Source organism: Epinephelus fuscoguttatus, linkage group LG22 (assembly GCF_011397635.1).
Source record: "Epinephelus fuscoguttatus linkage group LG22, E.fuscoguttatus.final_Chr_v1".
Lineage (NCBI taxonomy): Eukaryota > Metazoa > Chordata > Actinopteri > Perciformes > Serranidae > Epinephelus > Epinephelus fuscoguttatus.
Genome location: NC_064773.1, coordinates 24,153,282 through 24,173,881, shown reverse-complemented (window position 1 = coordinate 24,173,881; position 20,600 = coordinate 24,153,282). Strand labels below are relative to the sequence as shown.

General features: G+C 41.1%; 1 protein-coding gene across 1 annotated transcript; it reads right to left on the bottom strand.

The window, feature by feature from the left end:
* Positions 1-1,240: 1,240 nt before the first annotated feature.
* On the bottom strand, positions 1,241-18,934 carry LOC125882950 (fibulin-1-like). Its single transcript, XM_049566952.1, has 17 exons — positions 18,645-18,934; positions 18,247-18,355; positions 17,371-17,506; positions 17,088-17,235; positions 14,464-14,526; positions 14,192-14,281; positions 12,139-12,276; positions 11,830-11,967; positions 11,609-11,752; positions 11,370-11,492; positions 11,081-11,206; positions 10,073-10,192; positions 9,536-9,667; positions 9,320-9,443; positions 5,672-5,814; positions 3,383-3,523; positions 1,241-3,108 (listed from the first exon to the last, which is right to left on the bottom strand). The coding sequence occupies exons 1-17, from the start codon at positions 18,697-18,699 to the stop codon at positions 2,969-2,971; spliced, it is 2,070 nt and encodes a 689-aa protein (XP_049422909.1). The 5' UTR covers positions 18,700-18,934; the 3' UTR covers positions 1,241-2,968.
* Between the last annotated feature and the right edge of the window lie 1,666 nt (positions 18,935-20,600).

Below are 20,600 nucleotides of genomic sequence, written 5' to 3'. Positions count from 1 at the left end.
CCATCCACTATAAACATTATTGTGAATGATAGTGGTGTGGGTTGTGCTGGACCACATCAGCCCTGGCCCTTTTGGAGCCTCTTGAAGCCCAAGGCTGCTGAACATGGTTCCCTTGGCCCCAGACTAACCTGTAAGACTAAAACCATGATTGGTAAATCCATAGGTAATTTAGTTAATCACCATTTTAGAGCCCTCCTGTGTGGATTTTGAATAAAACCATTGGAATATAACATGGTTCTTGGTAAAACCCCTTGTTGGTTTTAGATGTATCCCTTGGGATATAATAGGGTTCCCTATTGAACCTCTGAGTGGGTTCCTGTCAGCACCTTTAGAAGGTGGAAAGGTTATGGATTGAACCCCCAGAGAGGGTTCTGGGTGGAAGCATTATACCATAGAAAGGTTCTCTGTAAAACCTATTATGGGGGGCTCTGGTTAGAACCTTTCACATATGGTTCTAGGTATAACCCTTTATGTTGGGTTCTGGGTAGTACCTTCTGAAAGGGTTTCAGGTGTAACCTTTATCAAAGGTTCTACCTGGAACAAAAAGGGTTATTTTACGGGGACAAGCTGAAGAACACTATATAGTTCTAGTTAGCCACTTTGTTTCTAAGAGTGTAGACATATCTATAATATATCATCCAGTAAGCGCTGAGATAGAAGTTCTATGCAGTCTGTGAGCTGCAGCTGCTCTCACATCTGAAATCCATTCACCTAAAGCAAATTTTTAAGGTCATAAGATCAATTGATTGCGACCAGACAAGCTGTGGGACAGCTGCAACAGCAAAGCCACAGGACAAGCCTTTGGGATATCCATGTAGAGTGGCAAATTTTAGATTACAGGATTTTCTTCCGTCTGGTTGTCCCCTGTGTTTTCACTGGCCAGGCACAGCACAGCAGTGGTGAAAGGCAGATCAATGCGGAAGAGAGTTGATTATGGATGGTGAGAAGTATCCACCTCAAGCAATTTGTCCACTTTAAGATGGGGTATCCGAAGATCCAAACATTCCCAGTGAAGGATTCCCATTATTCATTCCTTCGAGTGGAATAACTGGAAATATCCTCACAAAGTGGAAGTGGTACATTTTGATGGGGATTCTGGAGCATTGGGTTACAGGAAAAACAGGACATCCTATCAGATTTTAGTTATTCTGGAAACCTCAGTTATGTTAACTAGAGGACGGTTGGTTTAGTCTGCAGTGGTAAAGGAACAAGCTATTTTCAGTAAAAAACATGAGCACAATTAACCGCACAGTCTTTATTATTCACAGATGGTTGCGCACTCTGTTGGTACAAAACACAATCAATGCTGAAAGCAAGTCCATAGGTGAAGCGTTTTGTTATCAAATGAAGCGTGAGGCATCAAACATCAAAAAGTTCCAGGTTGACCAACAGTTTATCAATGTGGCAATCATGACAACAAAGTCTATATTTAAGGTAAACACTGTAGACAGTAGCCTAGTTAAGGTGATGACAGCACCCTGCTAGTCTGTTACATTATTTTATTACACTCTTGTAAAAGGAATTTAATTTTTCAACAGATCTGGGGTAGAGGCATCAAGTGAGAAATTAGTATTTGTATAACATTACATTTTTACAATGTTGGTTGGTCGGTCCAACATCACTGACATAACTAATAACCTAACAACTTTGAAGATCCACTGACTTCATATCTACAGCCACCATCAGGTCAAAATTTCAGTTTGTCCAATACTTTGGTTAATGACCAAACACAGATGACATTCCCATCAGCCTCAGTTGTACATTGTGCTTAGTTCTAGTTAGCAAATGTTAGCATGCTAACAGACTAAACAGAGGGGGTTAACATGGTGTATACCTGCTAGACATCAGCATGTCAACATCGTAATTGCGAGAGCGTGTCTGAGATTATGTTCCACAGGTCCTATGTTCCCCATTGTGTTCATGCCACTTTCTTGTCCATCTCTGTCCCTTGAAATAGGCCAGCTTTGGTTTACTCTCTGTATCAATACATAAGAAGGCAAAGAGCCATAAAGAATCTGAGATTAAAATTGGGAAGTATGATTGCGTGTGAAGGTTTCGGACCCCTTTCCAAGTCTTTTCTCCTAACTTTAACCTGTTTGGAGATGGGAGCAGTCAGTCGTTATGAGTATTTTACCTTAACCTGACCTTTGACGTCTTTCCTCACCTTGACCTGCTAAAAAATGGGAATTAAACCTGGCCCTACACTTCTTTTCTATCCCTTAGTTAGCCCTTGTTTAATTCCTTAACTGGTTAGTTCCTTTTCTTTTCAGTTCATTCATTCTTGTATTAGTTTTTCAGTTTCTAGGGTGGTAATTTAATTTGGAACTGTTCTCCGAACACAGAGAGAGCAACTATATATTTAGATAAAGACCTGTGCCAGTGCAATTCCATCACTCTCAGAGACACGATTTTACTCCCCTAACGTAATCCATGTGATATTAAACGAATACAGAGTTGGGGAACATCTTTCCCAGGTTTCCATTACATGCTACAGACAGAGAGCTTGGGAATGCAGAACCTCGGGAACATAGGACCCTAGGTGAGTACATATGTAGAACTGGGGAACAGAGAACCCTAGGAACGGAGGAATGACCCCCTGCAAGCATGTTAGCATACTCAAGTTAGCATTAGCTCAAAACACTGCTTTGACTGTACATTCTTAGTAGTCCAGTAGCTTTTAACAATGGGTTCTTGTTTAATCAGTGTATACTGTGTTGAAATTATAAAGACCTATTGTAAATGAATGAACTGGATGGTTTGCAAACTGTTTCTGTAGTTTTCAGTGCATCTAAAACCCTTGCATATGAGTAAATCCAATGGTTTTTTATCTTATTTATCTTACCTCACATGCAAAACATTAGCATTTGAGGTGTTTTTAAATGATAAGTGCGGTGCCTCCAGATATATTTGCAAGTTATAAATTATGTGCCGTATTGCAAATGCAGTGCTGTTCACTCTTTAGCAGAGCTCAGAACCAGAACTCAGAGATGAAGACATGAATGATGACAACATTGCGATGGGAAATGATCCCTGACTTGACATAGTTCATAGCCACCTCCAAGACAAGGTCTCTGGGGCCAATGATTGGCTTTATCTGCCGAACCACACCTGAGGGATGACACAGATTTGGATTAGTGACAGAAATTCAGCTTTGGAAAAGATATGCATAAATGTAACATCTGTATATAGAGCACAAGGACAGGTATTGTGCATGTCTGGGTCAAAAACTGAGTTCACTTTAGTATCTGTTTATCACAAGTAACATTATTGCGATATTCAACAATGTTTTGGCATATTTTCCTCCTACGATGCACGTACTATTTAATAAAGGATTTGATAAAAGATTGACTGCCTGGTTTCAAGTGATGCTCTCTCCTCTTACCCATAATCGTGCCCTGGTGAGAGCGCTTCTCCACGTCAAAGGAGAACTGGTCATCTGCAGATAGGATGTCAAAGAAAACATCGGTGGCACCGGGCAGAGGAGCAGGGTTAGCCGCCGCAAGTGTCCGCAGGAAAACTATTTCTGTTGGAAGAATTGGTTTAAAGTTTGTATTAGTCTGAGGGAAGAAAACCACAGAGTGCGCTCGGTTCTTCAAATCAGATATTTATGATATGATTAAACAATTGTTCTGTGGGTTGACAGAAGTAATTGAATCTTATGTGCTGTGGCAGGTTGGTGGGCGGAAAGTTGTATTTCAATGAGGCTGCAAATAATTTTAGACTTTGCTGTTACAAGCTACTGAGTTAACTCTATCAGCTCCAGAACAGATCCTACTTGTGTTAAACAGTCTCTTCAAATCTCTTATCACCTTCACATGTGAATTTATTGCACATTTTCCCTTTCAGAATAACCAGGACTATCTGAAAATGAAGACTATTTTATGTAAAAAAAAATTACATTATATATTTGAATTTAGTTTCATCTGGAAATCTTCGATGCAAAATGATTTTAATGGAATTATGAAATACATGTCAGATATGAGGGCAGCATGCTGGTGTGGTTGTTAGCACTGTTGCCTCACAGCAAGAGGGTTCCTGGTTCAATCCCAGGAGGTAGCCCTTCTGGGTGGAGTTTTCTCTGGGTACTCCGGCTTCCTCCCACAGTCCAAAGACATGCAGGTTAATGAAATGGTGACTCTGGCCGTAGGTGTGAATGTGAGTGTGAATGGTTGTCTGTCTCTATGTGTTAGCCCTGCGAAAGTCTGGCGACCTGAAAATGGATGGATGGATGGATGGATGTCAAATATGACAGCTCATTACAGAAACAGTAATCCAACTAACCAGCGGAATCTGTGAGGTTTTTGGTGTAACTTGTTATGGCTTTACAGCAGCCTCACAACTATTAAAACGGGCAAAAATTAATTAAGTGCAACAAGGAACATTTGCTCAAGGTACCTTTACTGGATTAGTATAACCAATAAAACGGTCTTTCCCAGTAAAGGTCCAAAAAGTCCAAGAGTGTCTTAGGCAGAGGAGAAAATGGTGGGAACACAAAGAGGTCAGAGAAATATCCTCCAAACACTGAACAGTGAGTAAATGAAATGCAACAAATGAGACTGTACAGGGAAATATTTGTGGTTGATCTCATTAGAGATACACACACATTTCCCGCCCAACAAAGTAATGCTATAACACCAGAGATAAAATGATCATAATGCTAAGTTATTTGAAAAACTGAAAAAATGCAATAGTGCAGCAGTGATGACTTGAGAATTCCATTAGCACAGTAACACTTTCACAGTCAGCAGTTCATTTCATTGCCACTGGGTGTCCACAGCTTGCAGGCTCACAAAAGGGTGTGTCTGTGACAACCAATCACATCTGTTAAAAGAATGAGTCATACCTGGCAACAGGGTCAATCACACCACCTCACTAAAGTAAAGGTTTGTCTCTTCCTTGCCCAGAGTTGTTCTAAGAACTTTTCTAAATCACTCCTAAGCTAGAACTCCTTACTAAAAATTTTCAGGCTAAGTTAGGAGCTCTCTGAGAGTATTCTCTAAATGTTTGTGAATACAACCCCTGGATCTTAAGTTACCAGAGAAAAAAGAAGAGGTCAGATCAGCAAGTGCTGGGCTAGCAGCCTGTCTCCGACATGCCAAACAGCATCAAAGAAACTCTGATTTGTATCTTGAAACTGCTTTATTCAGTGTTTTTACCACTTTAAATCACTAGGTCCATTTGTTTTGGACAGAAAAGAGACAGAAAGAAAGAGACCTCTGTGAATAATTCAGCTCATGGTTAAAGCCTGCTGAACATCTGGATCAAAAATAAGGTAAGGACACACTGAGATATCAGGGAAAATAGGTAAGTTGGGCGAGTGAGCCATCTACAATGTGCCAAAACGCACAGGAGAAACACTGATTTGTATTGTGAAACTGCTTTAATTAGTGTTTTCATCAGTTTAAATTACTTGATCTGTTTGTTTTGGAGAGGAAGAGACCTTTGCAGATAATTCTGCTCTCACTAAAAAAATGCCTTTAAGGACAATGGGAATCAACCTAAATCCAGCAGGACTAATATGGTTTAATCATGTGACACAGACGACCACAACATCTTCACACCTGCATCATAGCAGCACATGCACATTATCACATATAATGTTGAATGCATCTTGCGAAGGCCATCTGCACGCATAGTTAGAGCTTACTGTACTACTTCTAGCTTTTCTTACCCTCTGGTTCATGGAAGTCTCTGAAGGTTGGCAGAGAGAGGGAGGTGTGGGTGATGAGGTGGACAGGGTCGAGATTGCAGCCAATGTCGTTTGGTTGGCAGGCCTTAATGCAGCGCGCATTGACTGAAGCATCTCTCTTGAATCTGAAAAAAGGACAAACAGTGGTGATGGAAAGGAGGCAAGATGGGAGGACTGAAGGAAAAGGGAGATTTATATATGTGCCAAGGACATCACAAGGAGAAGTGTGAATTTCTTACATTCTTAACCTATACAGTACACAACAGTATTCATAAGAAAAAGCTTTGACCACAGCTCCACAGTTGAGTTGAGTGAGAAGAACCTGGCAACACCTGAATAGCCCCATAGACCTCCATGGTTAACCAAGGAACGGGTGCCTTGAAGGGGGCCAAACCCTGATTCCACAACCTAAAATCATGTTCATGGGGCTCCTCGACGTGAAGACAGTAGTGCTTTCAAATGTGACCTCAAAAACTGCAAAAGGAGCAGAGCCGTGTAATTAGCAGCAAGCAGGTGAGTCCAAGTTGTTCACTAAGCATGAGGCCAAAGCCACAGAGATGATTGTGTGGTATTTTACAGCAGGGGAAATGCCACACGAAGGAAAAATGGGATGGTAGAAAAGCCAGGCGAAGATACGAAAGAATGAATATCATTTGATGTGATCAATGACATCATGTACACGTGGTAAATGGAAAAAAAAAATCACAGTTTTGACAGAATCAGCAGCAGAATCAGCATAAATGTTTTTCCAAAGGACTATACACTATCTCACCAAAATATAGATACTATTATTAGTGCATACAGTATTTCACTATTTTTACATATTTGAAATAATTAAGTTAGCATTTTGGAAAGTAGGTGGCTATATGGTCAAAAGATTTAAGAGGACTTTGTGTATTTCATATCTTTGCATTTTCAATCTGCTCTATATGCATCAAACCCCAGAAACCACCAGCAGGAAAATGGAACGGTGGAAAATTTGTCTGGCTGCATTTATCCAGCTGACCAGCACAGCTACTGGCCTTTTGGTATCATTTACAGCAAATTAACTGATAACCACCCAATACCAACACTAAAAGCACCATCCATCATACGAGCTGTAATGCTGCTCCACCACTAATTGAGCCCCCACGCTGGCCGAGCCCCAGGTGCCCATAAATAAGTGCCACGCTTATTTTTCTTGCTATCCGCTATGGCGAGGCTCGTTTGATCCTATGGTGAGGCCGCTTGGAACAGATCACTGGAAACATTGCTTTCAACATTACAAATGACCACAGCAGAGGAAGCACGAGAGTGGTGGCAGAAAACCATTGCCAGTGTGTGTATGTGTGTGTGAGTGTGTGTGTGTTTCTGCTTAAATATTAAAAGAGACATTTTTATCTGTCATTTTTTTTTATTCCAAAGACAAAGAAAGTACACATAAAGGGAAGCTGCCACACAGACATGAGGTAGAATGAGCTGCAATCAATGCAAATGAGCCGCATGAACAAATCTGTCATGGTGTTGTAGGGACCCTCAACAGCTAATGGGCCCCATCTAGTGGTATTATGTGCTAATACACTTAATATCTACTGCTACATCATAAACTAGAATAAATAATATGTAAAAAAAAAAAAAAAAAAAAAAAAGGCTTTTAAGGTTAAAACAGCTGAAAACAAGGTATTGCTTTGAAGACAGGCATCTCTAAAACCACATTACCAATACAAATGCAATTCTATTCGCAATTCTGGCTTGTTGCTTTGACAACCAATCATACACTGTAAAATTAATTGTTTTAAACAAAAGGAATTGTTTTTTGTTGTTGTTCTTTTGGGGAGGGGGGAATCTACTCACTTTCTTGCTGAGAGATAGATGAAATATGGTAAATATGAAGCTCCAGCAGCCAGTTAGCTTAGCTTAGCATAAACACCCCAAACAGCTAGCTTAGCTCTGCCCAAAGGTAACAAAACCGGCCTACCCACACCTGTAAATCTCACTAACTCTGTATCTCCTTTGCTAGAGTTTTGTGTCGGACTATTTCTAAGCTAGGTGCAGTGACAAAGCCAGGCTAGCTATGTCCTTGTTTCCAATCTTTATGCTAAATCAAACTAACTGGCTGCTAGCTGTGGCTTCATTTTTAGCACACAGAGGAGAATTAAGATATAGCCTAAATGTTAGATACTTTTTTCTTTTTTTTTTTCAAATAACCACTCAAATTCAATAGGCTTCTGTAGCATCATTTTAGTTTGGCTCAATTATGGTGTTGCCCCTTGTTAACTGTAGAGTGGTGCAGGAATGAGTCCGAAAACCTAGCAATTAATTATCATTTTAGCACTCCCAGCTCCTTCACCTTAAAGTCAATGGATGTCTTGGATGGGTTTTTGGTTAGATGCATGAAATAAGGTCTGTGGTGACTACAAAGCTTAGGAGACTAACATGTTTTGCGGCATAAAATACATCAGTAAACACCCCACTCCTAAAATTTGAAGCCTTTGCATGTCTTAAAAAAGTGCTCACAAGTGGCTAAATGAGACAGACCACATCATCATGCCAAAAACATCTGCCTTGTTGCGGTGGCGACGTTTAAGTCATGTGACCGTGATGTAGTACGTTTATAGCTTAACATTACCTATTTACGTCGGGCAATTGCATATATGCTTCAAAAATCGGAAATGCTGTGTTCATTTGTGAAGTTTATTTTCTGCAATAATCCAAAATCCAATGGAAAAGTCCCACTAGATTTTTGTTGAGGGAACCAGGGTGACGCTAACTTCCTTGTTGGCCTACAAATAAACATCATTCCTGCAGCACTCTGTTAGTAGTAAGGTTAGATGTAAATGTAGTAGAGGGAAGGCTGGAGCTGTGACTCCTGTATAAAAAAGGGTGGATCAAATTGGAAACCACATAGGCTACAGGACTGGGGATGACTAAATAATAATAGACTTAAAACACATACTGTACATTTCACAGCCTTCTAATATGGAAATGTGACAAACACAGCGATCTTGGCCATGTACAGATGTGCCTTTCCATAGCGAATCAGCTTCATCTCTACGGTCAGGAAAAAGTCCCGGGGTTGGGATAAGGTACGGCGCAGTGAAATCTCTCCTCCATGAGCATGTTGTGTCACGCCGAAGTATCCCTCCTCATCACCGGAGACTATGCTGATCAGTATTTTGTCTCCTGCCACGGAATTGGAGGGCCCCATCCGGAAAACATCAGCGGGGACGGGAGTGTTGGTGGGGAAGCTGATGTTGTAGAAGGAGATTCTCAGCGGGAGCGAGAAACACGACGCAGGATCCCGCGTGAACTCGCAAGTTACGCGCTCGCAATGACTGAAAGGGAAAAAATGAAATGCGCATTGGACCGAGGGCAGAGACTGCTGCATACATGTGTAGAAAAAGAGGTAAAGGACAGAGAAAGGCATAATGGACGTAAGCTTGAAGGTGAGAATGGAATTTGTGACCGAAAACTGCAGGCAAATGTCAACAGCAGGCCAAAACAGAACAAGCACATCAAAGACAATAAGTAAAGTAAGAAAAAGGGTGTAAAAAAAAGAAATAAGGAGTCTTAATATTACACTACAGCTGAGTAAGATGCATTCATGCTCAGGTGGAAACAATCAACCCTTTCATTTCAACCAGCTCTCACCCCTGTGCTGCTTGCCGAAAGTTTGGAGGACACCTGAAGGACAGACAGCGAAATCCACCCTGGATGTTGAAGCAGCTTTCAGACACAGAACAAGTATGGCTCCCCGCTGCACATTCATCAATGTCTGGAAACACAGGGGGATGCAAAGGTTAGACATTTAATAAATATACAAATCCGTTTTGACTGACAAGGGTTAGCAAAGGTTTGTCTACTGACCTTGGCATGTGCGTCCATTGTGTGCGAGGGTGTAGCCTGTCGGTGGGCACGTGCAGTAAAAACTTCCTGGGGAGTTGGAGCAGCGGTAGGAACACACATGACCTCCAGTAGGCAGAGCGCACTCATCAATATCTGCGAGTGGGAGAGAGTAAAAGCCAGTTGGTATGCGACCACCTACAAGTTGGTTTGATACACCACTTAAATCGCGTTTAAACAGCTCAGAAGTTGAAAGTTTCGGACTTCCTACCAGGAAAAGTCCAGTGAAACACCACTTAAAGTCAGAGTTCCTACTTGTAAACTCACCAATGGTAGCAACCATGGAAGTGCACATAATATACCATTAACTAAAAGACAACCTGAAGTATATTTGCCTGTAATAAATTAAATGATCTGTTAGATACGATTTCAAGTATAAAGTGTTTACATTTGGCATCTTGCACCTGAACGCCTGAAGGTCAAGTTGGAAATTTCAGCTGGGAAATTCCAACCCTTGACTTTGACTGGTATGCAGCATATCACCATAAAGGCCAACAGTACCTTCACATGTTATCCCATCGATGTCACTCAGCTGGTAACCACGGCGACAGTAGCACTGGTAGGAGCCGTAGACATTTGCACACTCCTGGCTGCAAGGGTTGGCTTCACACTCATTAACATCTGTTGACAAACAGGCAGATAGAGACCTCAAAATGTGTCATATATGGGTTCAAAAAGATCAAGTCTTTGACACAATTTGGGTTGTAAGGTACAACTGAGATATTGTATATCTATGGAAACCCATTTCAATCAGTATAAAAAAAATTGTCTTACTTCTCAAAATAATTACTAAGTATCTCAAAGTAATGACTTACTTATCTCAAGAGAATGAGGTACTTTCTTAAAATAATGACTTATCTCAAAATAATGACCTTATCATCCTGAAAGAATGTGTTAGGATATCAAAATTATGAGATACTTTACAAACATAAGTATCTCAAAATAAAGCATCGATTTCTCCAAATAATAACTTACTTTAAATTATCTCGAATAGATGACTTAATTATATAAAAAATAATGAATTATTTCTTAATATAATGAGATGCTTTCTCAAAATTATGACTTAGTATCTCAAAATAAAGGAGTTCACAAAATAATTAATAATAATAATTATATTATAAATATTATAATATAATATATATAATATTATTATAAAAATTATAATAATTAAAAATACTTAGTATCTTAAAATAAAGAAAAGATTTCTCAAAATAATGCCTACTATTTTAAAATAATGACTTACTATCTCAAAACAATGATACTTTCTCAAAGTAATTGCCTTATTATTTTTGAAATAATGAGTTAGTATCTCAAAATAGAGAAAAGATTTCTTAAAATAATGAGATACTAGCTCAAAATGGTGACTTTCTATTTTAAAAATAATGATTAGTAGACACTTTCTCAGAATAATGTGTTAGTATCTCAATATAAGAAGCTTTCCCAAAATAATTAGACACTATATTTATAACATAAGGCTTAATGAACTGATGAAATGAGGAGTGATTTTACCTTCACAGTTTCTGCCATCATGGGACAGTCTAAAGCCAGTGGTGCAGCTGCACTGGTAGGACCCTTCTGTGTTGTCACACTTGTGGGCACAGAGTCGTCCAGGATAATGCCTGCACTCATTGATATCTAAGGAACACGGGACAGACGATGAATCTGAGAGTCCAAATCTACTAGTTCCACTTCACACTTGTCCTGTGCCACTTCTTCCCTTAAAATACGTTCTTTCATAGCTGATATGCATAAAACATTACAATTGAAACAAAAATATAGTGATGAATGTGTACAGCACCTTCACACAGTCTGGTGATACTGTTGAAGATGAAGCCAGTTCTGCATTCACAGCGGTAAGAGCCCACCAGGTTGACACAACCGTGGCCGCCACATACATTTCCTGTTCGACACTCATCCACATCTGTAACATGAGGGGGAGGCATCACATATCTTTAACTGAAAAGGGGAATTAAAGTGAAAAAACACAATATTGAAGACTTTACAAACAGTAAAGTCATTTATTATGACAGTATCTACCTTCACAACGTGTGCCGTCCTCAGTTAGATGATAGCCACGTCCACAGGTGACCGTGTTCCTGCGACAAGTGTAAGAGCCCACTGTGTTGATACAAGTATGGCCAGGCAGGCACGGACCAGCATGGGCCAAACACTCGTTTACATCTAGTGAGAGAACACATTTAGCCAAGCTCACCTTTTACCTGTGAATTATTCATACCTGATTGTGACACTAAACTCACCAATACAGCTGCCGATGGCGTCCTGAATGAAACCATCTGAACAGCTCTCCTTCGGGTGGCAGCGGAACGAGCCTGCTGTATTGGTGCACATAAAGTCTGGTCCACAGTTATGGCTCCCTAACGTGCACTCGTCTATGTCTGGAACAGGCAAGGAGGAAAAAATGATTGAAGCATAAATAAAGTCTGCATAAATATTTTTCTTGCATGAAATACTGTAAAAAAATATGACATGTCTTGGTTATTTATACGTCTTGGAATCAGGTAACTAAAATTGTAGAATCAGAAAGGATTTTTTTTTTGGCTTGTTACCTTGGCAACTGTTGTCCTCTTTGAGTTCATACCCAGTGCCACAGCTGGTTTCCCTCTGACAGCGAAAGGAACCCTCTGTGTTGATGCAAACTTGGCCGAAGATGCAGTTGTGACTGCCAGTCAGACACTCATTGACATCTGAGGGGAGAGACATACACTCAGTGGTCAGTGGTCAGTGATGTCACATTTTTGACTACAGCCACTTAGATACTCAGGTGCAGCAGTGCTATGAGTTAAAGAGGACCTATGTTCCCCAGCTCAATATTCTCCTCATATGACACATTAAGGAGACCTTTCAAAGGGTTTTATGAACTCAGCAGTGGTTTTTCAATAGGTCAAATGTTCAGTGTATGTCTCCCTGGATCAATATATTGAAATCACCCACCTACAGCTTATAGCCTACTGATGTTATACTCTTTGAATCCAATGCCCTTAAATTTGGGGGCAAGACAGTTTTCTTGACTTTGAACATTGATATCACTACAGTGGCTCAACAGATTTTTATAATTCAAACTGCATTTGAAATGTCCATAACCCTTCGTTATTTTGCACTTTGAACTGCGAAGCTAACCTTATCAAAAGACATGGGACCGTGGAAACATAGGTACAACCCCAATGAGGATACTTATAGCTCATGTTCACCATGTTAGTTTAGCGTGTTAGCATGCTAAGATTTGCTAATTAGCACAGCGGCTGATGGAAATGACATTTGTTTTGCAGGTATTTCGGAATAAACTTCAGTATTAAATAAACACAATTTTGAAATAATCACTGATACCCCTTTCCCACCAACTTCCTTTCAGGATCCTTGGAACCTTGGTGCTATCCAGAGTAGTGGTTCCTAACCTTCTGCTTGAGGGACCCATATTTTTACCATTGTAGACTTTGGTGCACCCCCCACACGTTATACACACCCATATCCTTGCAATACATAGTTAAAAATGTTTCTATATTAATTTTTTTTAAATATGTGAATAATCCTTTAATATAACCCTTGATTTTTTTTGTTTTTGACACATAAATGAATTAAATTTTGATAGATAACATATTAAAATCATTACACCCTTAAAATCAAAAGGGCTTTGCAACCCCCAGCTGTGGCTCTTTGGCGCCCAACTAATGATCAACTAATGATGAGACCACTGCATTAGATATATACTGTAAAACTTCAATTAAAAGCTTAGTCCCAATTAAACGCCCAGTCCTTTTACTAGCCCAGTGTGGCTACACATTTTGACATATAAAGGCCTGTCTCAATTAAAGGCCTGGTCTGGCTGCCAAGCAGTTCATTTTTTTCATGGAAGTTCTTCAGATGTATAAACTTGGGTAGTTTGCTACCTCAAATTATGTGTCCATTCCTCGATTACCCTGCAAGTTATTCATATTCTTTTAGTCTGCAAGGGTCCTCAGATCAAAAGAGTCAAAAGGGTTTTTCATAAAAGTTAATCCAAGTTGTGAGAATTGTTTTAACAGGATAAAGTGGCGTTGTGTCGGTGTGCCGGGTGCCAAAATCCTTGAGTGCCGTAACTTCTGATGGGGCTGTCTGTTGGAGCTACATCAAATTAATGATTCATAATAATAGATCTGAAGCCTAATTTTCACACAAGTAATATGGGTTTAAATAAACAATTTCATTTTAATTCCTGATCTATGCTGAGGAACAGTTTTGTGGAAGAGGAATCAAAAGCCTGTCCCAAATATAGGCCTGTTGATTTCAGTGATTTAAGCAAAGAATAGCCTGGGCTATCAATGGAAGATCTGCAAAATTTTTTGGTTCTATCTGGGAACCAAGTTTTTGGGTTATGAACCAACTTATTTTTGGTTGAAATACTCCCAAAGCTTCAAAATTAGGTGCAGGGACTGGAACAGAACCAGTTCTATGTTGATGGAAAAGGGGTACAACTGATTACAATTCATCCTGAAGAGGTACTATGGATGTCTGTAGATATTTCAGTCTGGACCAAGCTCCCTAGAAAGTCATGCTGCTTAGAAGGGTGAAAAATCCTGTGTTTATGAAATAAGTAATTAAAGTCATTCCATTTACGTTACTTACCCTGACAATTAACTCCATCCTTTTGCAGCTGATAACCATCACGGCACGCACATGTACCATTACCCTCACACAAATGGGAACACCTGGAGTCTGAAAACAGCAGAGAGACACTTGAAGAAGTAGTCATCACAGTGTATAGCCAGTGTGTCCTACATCACAGGAATCATGTCACTGGCTGATAGAGGACAAATCTGCCAAGAGCCTAGCCCTTAAGCTTCTTACAGCTCTCGATATAACAAAGGAGATCACATGAAGGAATGAAGGTGCCAAACCTCTACAGGGGTCCGATCCCTCTGGGGGCTTGGCAGTAACGTTGGTCTCAGGCTTTTCTGTCACTGGTTCAATGGGAGAAAAAGCCTCATTAAAACCAAATATGACTCTTTTTTTGATAATAAAGACAACCAAAGTCCCTGAATAACTAAGGAGCACAGGGTCAAACTCCACTGGCATGCTCTCATTACTCTGGCCTTGGCTTTACATCAGCGAAACACTGATTTGCTTTTCTTCACAAATAAAAGGAGTGTTTTTGCAGCTCTGTCCCTCCAACGCGTCTGCATTTTTCACCTGAAGCCAGCTAGGCAACAAAAGCTACAACACCAATTGGCGCTGAGTTACCATTTGGCAAGGTGTCTACAGATTAGCCTTGTGAATACCAGTGACCCAGGCTGTCTGCTTCTCTGTCTGTCTGTCTGTCTGTCTGTCTGGCACAAATGTGCCCTACAGCTGCCGCATCAAGGCTGTTTATCCAGTTTATGAAAATGAGGCCACTGTCTTTGCTTAAGGTAACGCTGCCTGTTTTGATGTGATGAACTTGTGCTGAAAATTGGTATCATGATTTGCTCCCAGTACTATGAAATGTATGAACCCCTTTAGCCTTTATAGCAATTTATTCTACATTAATTGTGGAATTTCAGCTACTTTTAGACATCAAAGTTATTACAGGCAGTGCTGTAGTCAAGACCACCTAAACCACAACCAAGTGTATCGAGACCAATGATGTGTCTCAAATCACATACTTCCGTTAGTATACTTCTATGTAGTATACTATGTACACTAAATTATGTACTTATTGGCATAGTGCGCACATTTCGACAGGGTAATGTTGTCTCAAACCAAACATGGCAGTTGCGCACTCATCGTAAATGACGACCGCAAATTAGCTAGTTAGCAAACTAGCATTAGCATTCGCGTTATTGTTCGCGGTACCAAATCATTACAGACTGCTAAATTAACCCAATAAACATACTGCTGGCTTATAACCGACAACAGTATAGTGGTGCTTTGTGCAAAAAACACATGTATTTGTACAATCAGTAACGTTCGACAGTCCCCGGCCGCTATTTCCAGTTTGAAAAGTGGCCCCTCCCCTTCCGCTACGTAGCCAAGATGGCGACCATTGAGTGCAAGAAGTGTCCATAGTTCCACAATCAACTTCTTGACCGTTTTGAGTGCATCATCCGGGTACTCATAGCGCACTGCATTTTTTCATACTTCTCAGTGTGAACGCACTTATGCACTCAAAATATTTTTTTTTTTTTAAAGATATTTTTTGGGGCATTTGCCTTTAATGGACAGGACAGGTAAGTTTGGGGGGGGGGGGTGACATGCAGCAAAGGGCCACAGGCTGGACTCCAATCAGGCCGCTGCAGCAACAGCCTTGTATATGGGGCGCCTGCTCTACCCACTAAGCCACCGACGTCCCATGCACTCAAAATATTAAGTGTAAGTACAGAAGTACATGATTTGAGGCACAGCACAAGACAAGACCAGTGTGAGTCCAATGCTGTATGACACATCATTCCCAAAAAAACCACTCACAGAAAACAAATGAAGATTCGTCATCATCCACTTCTTTCATCCTGTATATACGGTGTATGTGTGTATGTGTATAAGTGTTCCATAAGAAATGCCTTGATAAAATAATTAAAAGACATCTAAGAGGTGAATTTTATGTGTGAGAACTTTCCTTTGTTGTCAATGAGAAAACAAATACAAATACTAATGAGCTGAAATCAACTACATCTGTATTCAACACTCCTTTTTTGCAGGCAGTAAGTTTAGTGATGTTCCCGTAGTCATGGTCAAGATCGTGCAAAAACGTGGTCGAGTACAGGACAAGACAAGACAAGAAAAGAGGTCACGAGACCAAGACCAAAATCTGGTGGCGTACCCACTACTTGCATAGCACGTCCGAATAACCGACTGCACTGTCAGTGGGTGAGATGCACTGTAGGTAAGGTAGGCCCAAGGTTTTTACAAGGAAGAAAAAGGCATGTAATTAAAAGTGTACTTATCAATTTGGGTCCCTTTTTTAAACTTCCCATCCTGATTCAGCAAATATCATAGGAATGCAATCCTAAATTGGTGGAGTACTACTTTAACAAGGACAAAATCTTGGGTTACCAGGTTGTGAAAAATTTCTTTAGCTTGTCCTTAGTCTCTCCACATTGTAAAACTGCATTTATAACTGTTGGTAATCTGCTGGCAATTGGTCATAGGTTCATCAGTTTCTAAAAAGCCATCAAGTCTGCAGTTGTACGTGTTAATAAGAGGATGCTAATTGGTTTTTGGTCCAGATCATCTGCAGCCCTTCTCCAGAAATAAAAGATCCAACAATGACATGAGCTTTTACAAACTGGCAACCCAATTAAGTTGATCTCATCTATGGATTATAATTGATCTATAAAGCATTAGAAAACTTTATTACCCTTGATAAAACCTTTTTAGAAAGTGGCACCGAATCATGCTCTAAGCCATTTAGCGCCTAATGTGTGCAAATGTATACTGATTGTTTTGAGCGTCGCTGACAGCGATTGGTTTTTCTTTCATGATAAGACAGAGTGGAGTTAATCAAGACACAAAAGACTGAAAGCACAAGACTGTTAATCTCTGTTACCGTTTGGTTCTGTTTCCTCTGTTGTGTTTCTGCCACAGCAGCTTTGAGCTGTGTGCGCGCACTGTCTCCCCAGCAACAAACCCTGGAGCTCACAGCCCGAAGCCTGGCTTGCTGTCATCAGGCCGAGCATGCAGCAGTCACAACACATCTGAACGGGAGACAGAGAGGGTAAAACAGGAAGACAGAATCCCAGTGCGCATTGATTTATAAAGGGCTAAGTGTCTGTGTGGAGCAAGGAGATGTGTAAAGGTTGCAGATATTGACATCAGGAGAGGAGCACAACCTTAGAGATTTTTGTTTCCCAAGGGTCTCCTTGGAAGAAGGGCCTCTCACAGGCCCCCTGCCCCTTGGCCATCTTGATGCCATTGTCACAGAGTCGGTCCCCTACTGCGGCTGCACAGCACTGCTCCTGGGCGATCCTGCAAATAAACAGCAGAACTTTACTTCACCTAGAACAGAATCTTTGCTCTGTGGGGAAAGAGCTGGATAAGAGACGTGGAGAAATGCTTGTTATTTACGTTAGATACAATCAGCTGACCGTGGGTGGATTTGTGGTGTAATATGCTGCATATTTACTTCCAACAATAAGTAACCTATCTTAGTTTAAATGCCACTGTAACTGTCAGATGCTACTTGAAAACTTTTGAATCTATTCTATCTGTTTATAAAAAGTCTCTCTCTCCCTGGCTTCCCTCTGCAAATGTTCCCTCCGCTGACCTCCATGTGTTGACCAGGTGTTCCTCTGTTTCATCAATCACCACCTCCACGTTCTTACAGTCAAATGGGGCCCTTTAGTGTTAAAAACGCTCCAGGGGGTCACTTAACGCCTGTACTTATTGCGTAGCTACTCCCCTGTAGCAGGATGAATGGTTGAGGGCTGGGGAGATGATTTGGGGCTTGCTACCCTGGGGGTATCTCCTGCTTTTAAACATACCGTCACAAACTCTACACACATTTCCTACTGTAATATCCCACACCATCATTTGAAGATTGTTTCTAATGTGACACATATTTAGATCCCCAATGACGCTGACCACCAAAAGCAAAGTTTTCATAGGTAAACACAGCAACCATCATGCATTCCCTCTGTGCTGACCCTCCCGTGGTCCCTGTGCCACATTTTCAGACCCTCTCCTTTGAGAAACCAGGTGTTGCCTACCTGCAGGTGTGGGAGGAGGAGATGAGGGGGAGGATTGTACAATCTTGTCCTCCCAGGGCCCGATCCCTTCCATCCAGACAGCACTCTTGTACAGCAGGGAGCTGAATCTCTGTAGATTTGGGAAGAGGGCGCAGGGATTAGAAATAGACAGCTGAGACGTGATGGAAAAAATAGCATGGCTGTCCCCTGAGTGCCAGTGTCTGAGTCAGATTTCATGAAAATGAGCTCACACTCTGACAGGACATTGAAAATAGTAGCCTGCAGGATCTCACATTAGGGTATAACTTCCACCAAATGAATACATAAGTGCATAAGTTAAGTGCGTGGTTCAAATCACCAACATGGTCTCAAAGCGGATTCAAATTACGCAGCTCAGTGCCAAACTTTTGCGCACTTACCTTGTCCATGCAGAACTCCATACAAAGAAAACAAAAGTAGTGTCCACTGTGCCATCGGAGTTTCTTCTTAATATTTCCTCCTCTGATCGTCCCTATATTAAACGACTGAGCTGATCGGCGGCTGAACTGCAGCAGTGGACTCTGTGTATGTGCGCGTCTCCTGTGTGAAGGCGCACCGTCAAGCAGCAGAACATCTCAGTCGAAGCAGCCGGAGAGGAGACACAGATTGTCCCTGTGAGGGTTGAGATTAGAGGGCGGTGAGGGCGGGGTGGAAGGAGCTGTGTTTAACTGTCAGTCTGGGCTACTGAATAATTCAAACACGACAGATAATTGGATTTATTTGACGCGACAATGCGCCAACATTGGGCGAGTCCAAAGTAGATGTTGACAGGGAAGGAGATAAATAACACCGGAGAAGAAAAAGTGCAAAAAGCGCCCAAGACAGTTAAAAACCAAATAAATGTAAAGTCAGTGTGGCCTACAGAGTGTTTTTCCCCTTATTTGATAGTGCCTGGTTGAAATTTCAAAAAGCAAAAACTTTAGATGGAAGTATGAAAACTTTGTGTAGCTTTGAAACTGTGAATTCTCTCTGTCTGATTTTAAAGCTCTCATAAGTACAAAGATTGTCTGGCTGTGACTTTTTTGTATGCAGCTGTCAAGGCCAGGTCAAAGAGATGGTTGATCTCAACAGGATTTACCTGGTTAAACATGGGTTAAATTTACGAGAAGAAATACATTTAATGATTTGCTTTCTTCTTAAAGTGACAAGGTTTGTTTAAACTTAGGCTATCATTATGAAGTAGGCCTTAATGTTGACTGCACAATGTAGGCCTACTGGATACAAAATAATGACACAATCAACATTCAGACTAGTTTCCCATAAGCCTCACTTTCACAATTCTGTCTACCACCGTATGATATTCCGGGAAAATGAAGGCTGGATTTACAAGGAAGTGTTTCAACCATTGTCAACACATTCTCACTCCGACCTTGTCACATACTGACATTTGGTCATGGACTTTCCAAATCCACATATGACGTGCAAGTTACCCTGGGTGCGTTGGTTGTTGAAGTTCTGGGATGCCGTGTCAAGTTCTGCCTGTTACATGCATTGTCTTCTTTCAAAATACACTTATATTTTCACAGGAAAATTAACATTTACATACAGTCTCTCTTAAAATGACCGCACTACGTTGGTACAGCACTTCGAAACGATGCTTCAACAACAAACACACATGTTTGGGTTTAGGCAACAAAAGTACGTCCGCATTTTCAATTCAAACATCAAGTCCGTCTTGTTTTATGGGGCAGAAACATGGAGAACCTCAAAAGTCACCACCAACAAACTGCAAGCCTTTCTAAACAGATGCTTAAGACACATCCTGGGATTATACTGGTCAAATACAATAACAAATGAAGAGCTCTGGCAAACCACACAAGAACCACTTGAAACAGGAAATGGGGCTTGATTGGGCACACCTTGAGGAAACCTCCCATCAACACGACCAGACAGTCCTCATCCTGGAACCCACAAGGGGAAAAGACAGCCAGGAAGACCAAACAACACCTGGGGAAGGTCTGTTGAGGCAGAACTCAAGAAATCAAGAACATCCTGGAAGGAAGCACAGAAGATCGCCCAACACCGAACCAGCTGGAGAAAGTTTGTGAATGACCTATGCTCCTCAAGGAGCAAAAGGGTTGAAGTCAAGTAAGTAAGTCAACAAAAGCACGTGGTTAGGTTTAGGAAAAAAGAACAGGGTTTGGTTTTAGAATCTTACGGGATGTGAACACCACTCTCTCGGGTGAAGGTCGGCATTTGCTGGACCCATCCATCACCCCTCCCACCTGCCCCAGTCAGACTTTCCACGCCTTAACTTTCGTACCTGTCCCGGCATATAATGGCAACCGGCCGCGTATAATGCCAACGTTAAAGGATGGCTTTTTTTGTTGGTCTCA

Coding starts and splice junctions, on each gene's coding strand:
- LOC125882950 (XM_049566952.1), bottom strand. CDS start 18,699: ATGGCACAGTGGACACTACTTTTGTTTTCTTTGTATGGAGTTCTGCAT. Junction 14,282..14,463: donor GGGATCGGACCCCTGTAGAG/GTTTGGCACCTT, acceptor TGCTGTTTTCAG/ACTCCAGGTGTTCCCATTTG. Junction 11,493..11,608: donor GGACGGCACACGTTGTGAAG/GTAGATACTGTC, acceptor CTCATGTTACAG/ATGTGGATGAGTGTCGAACA.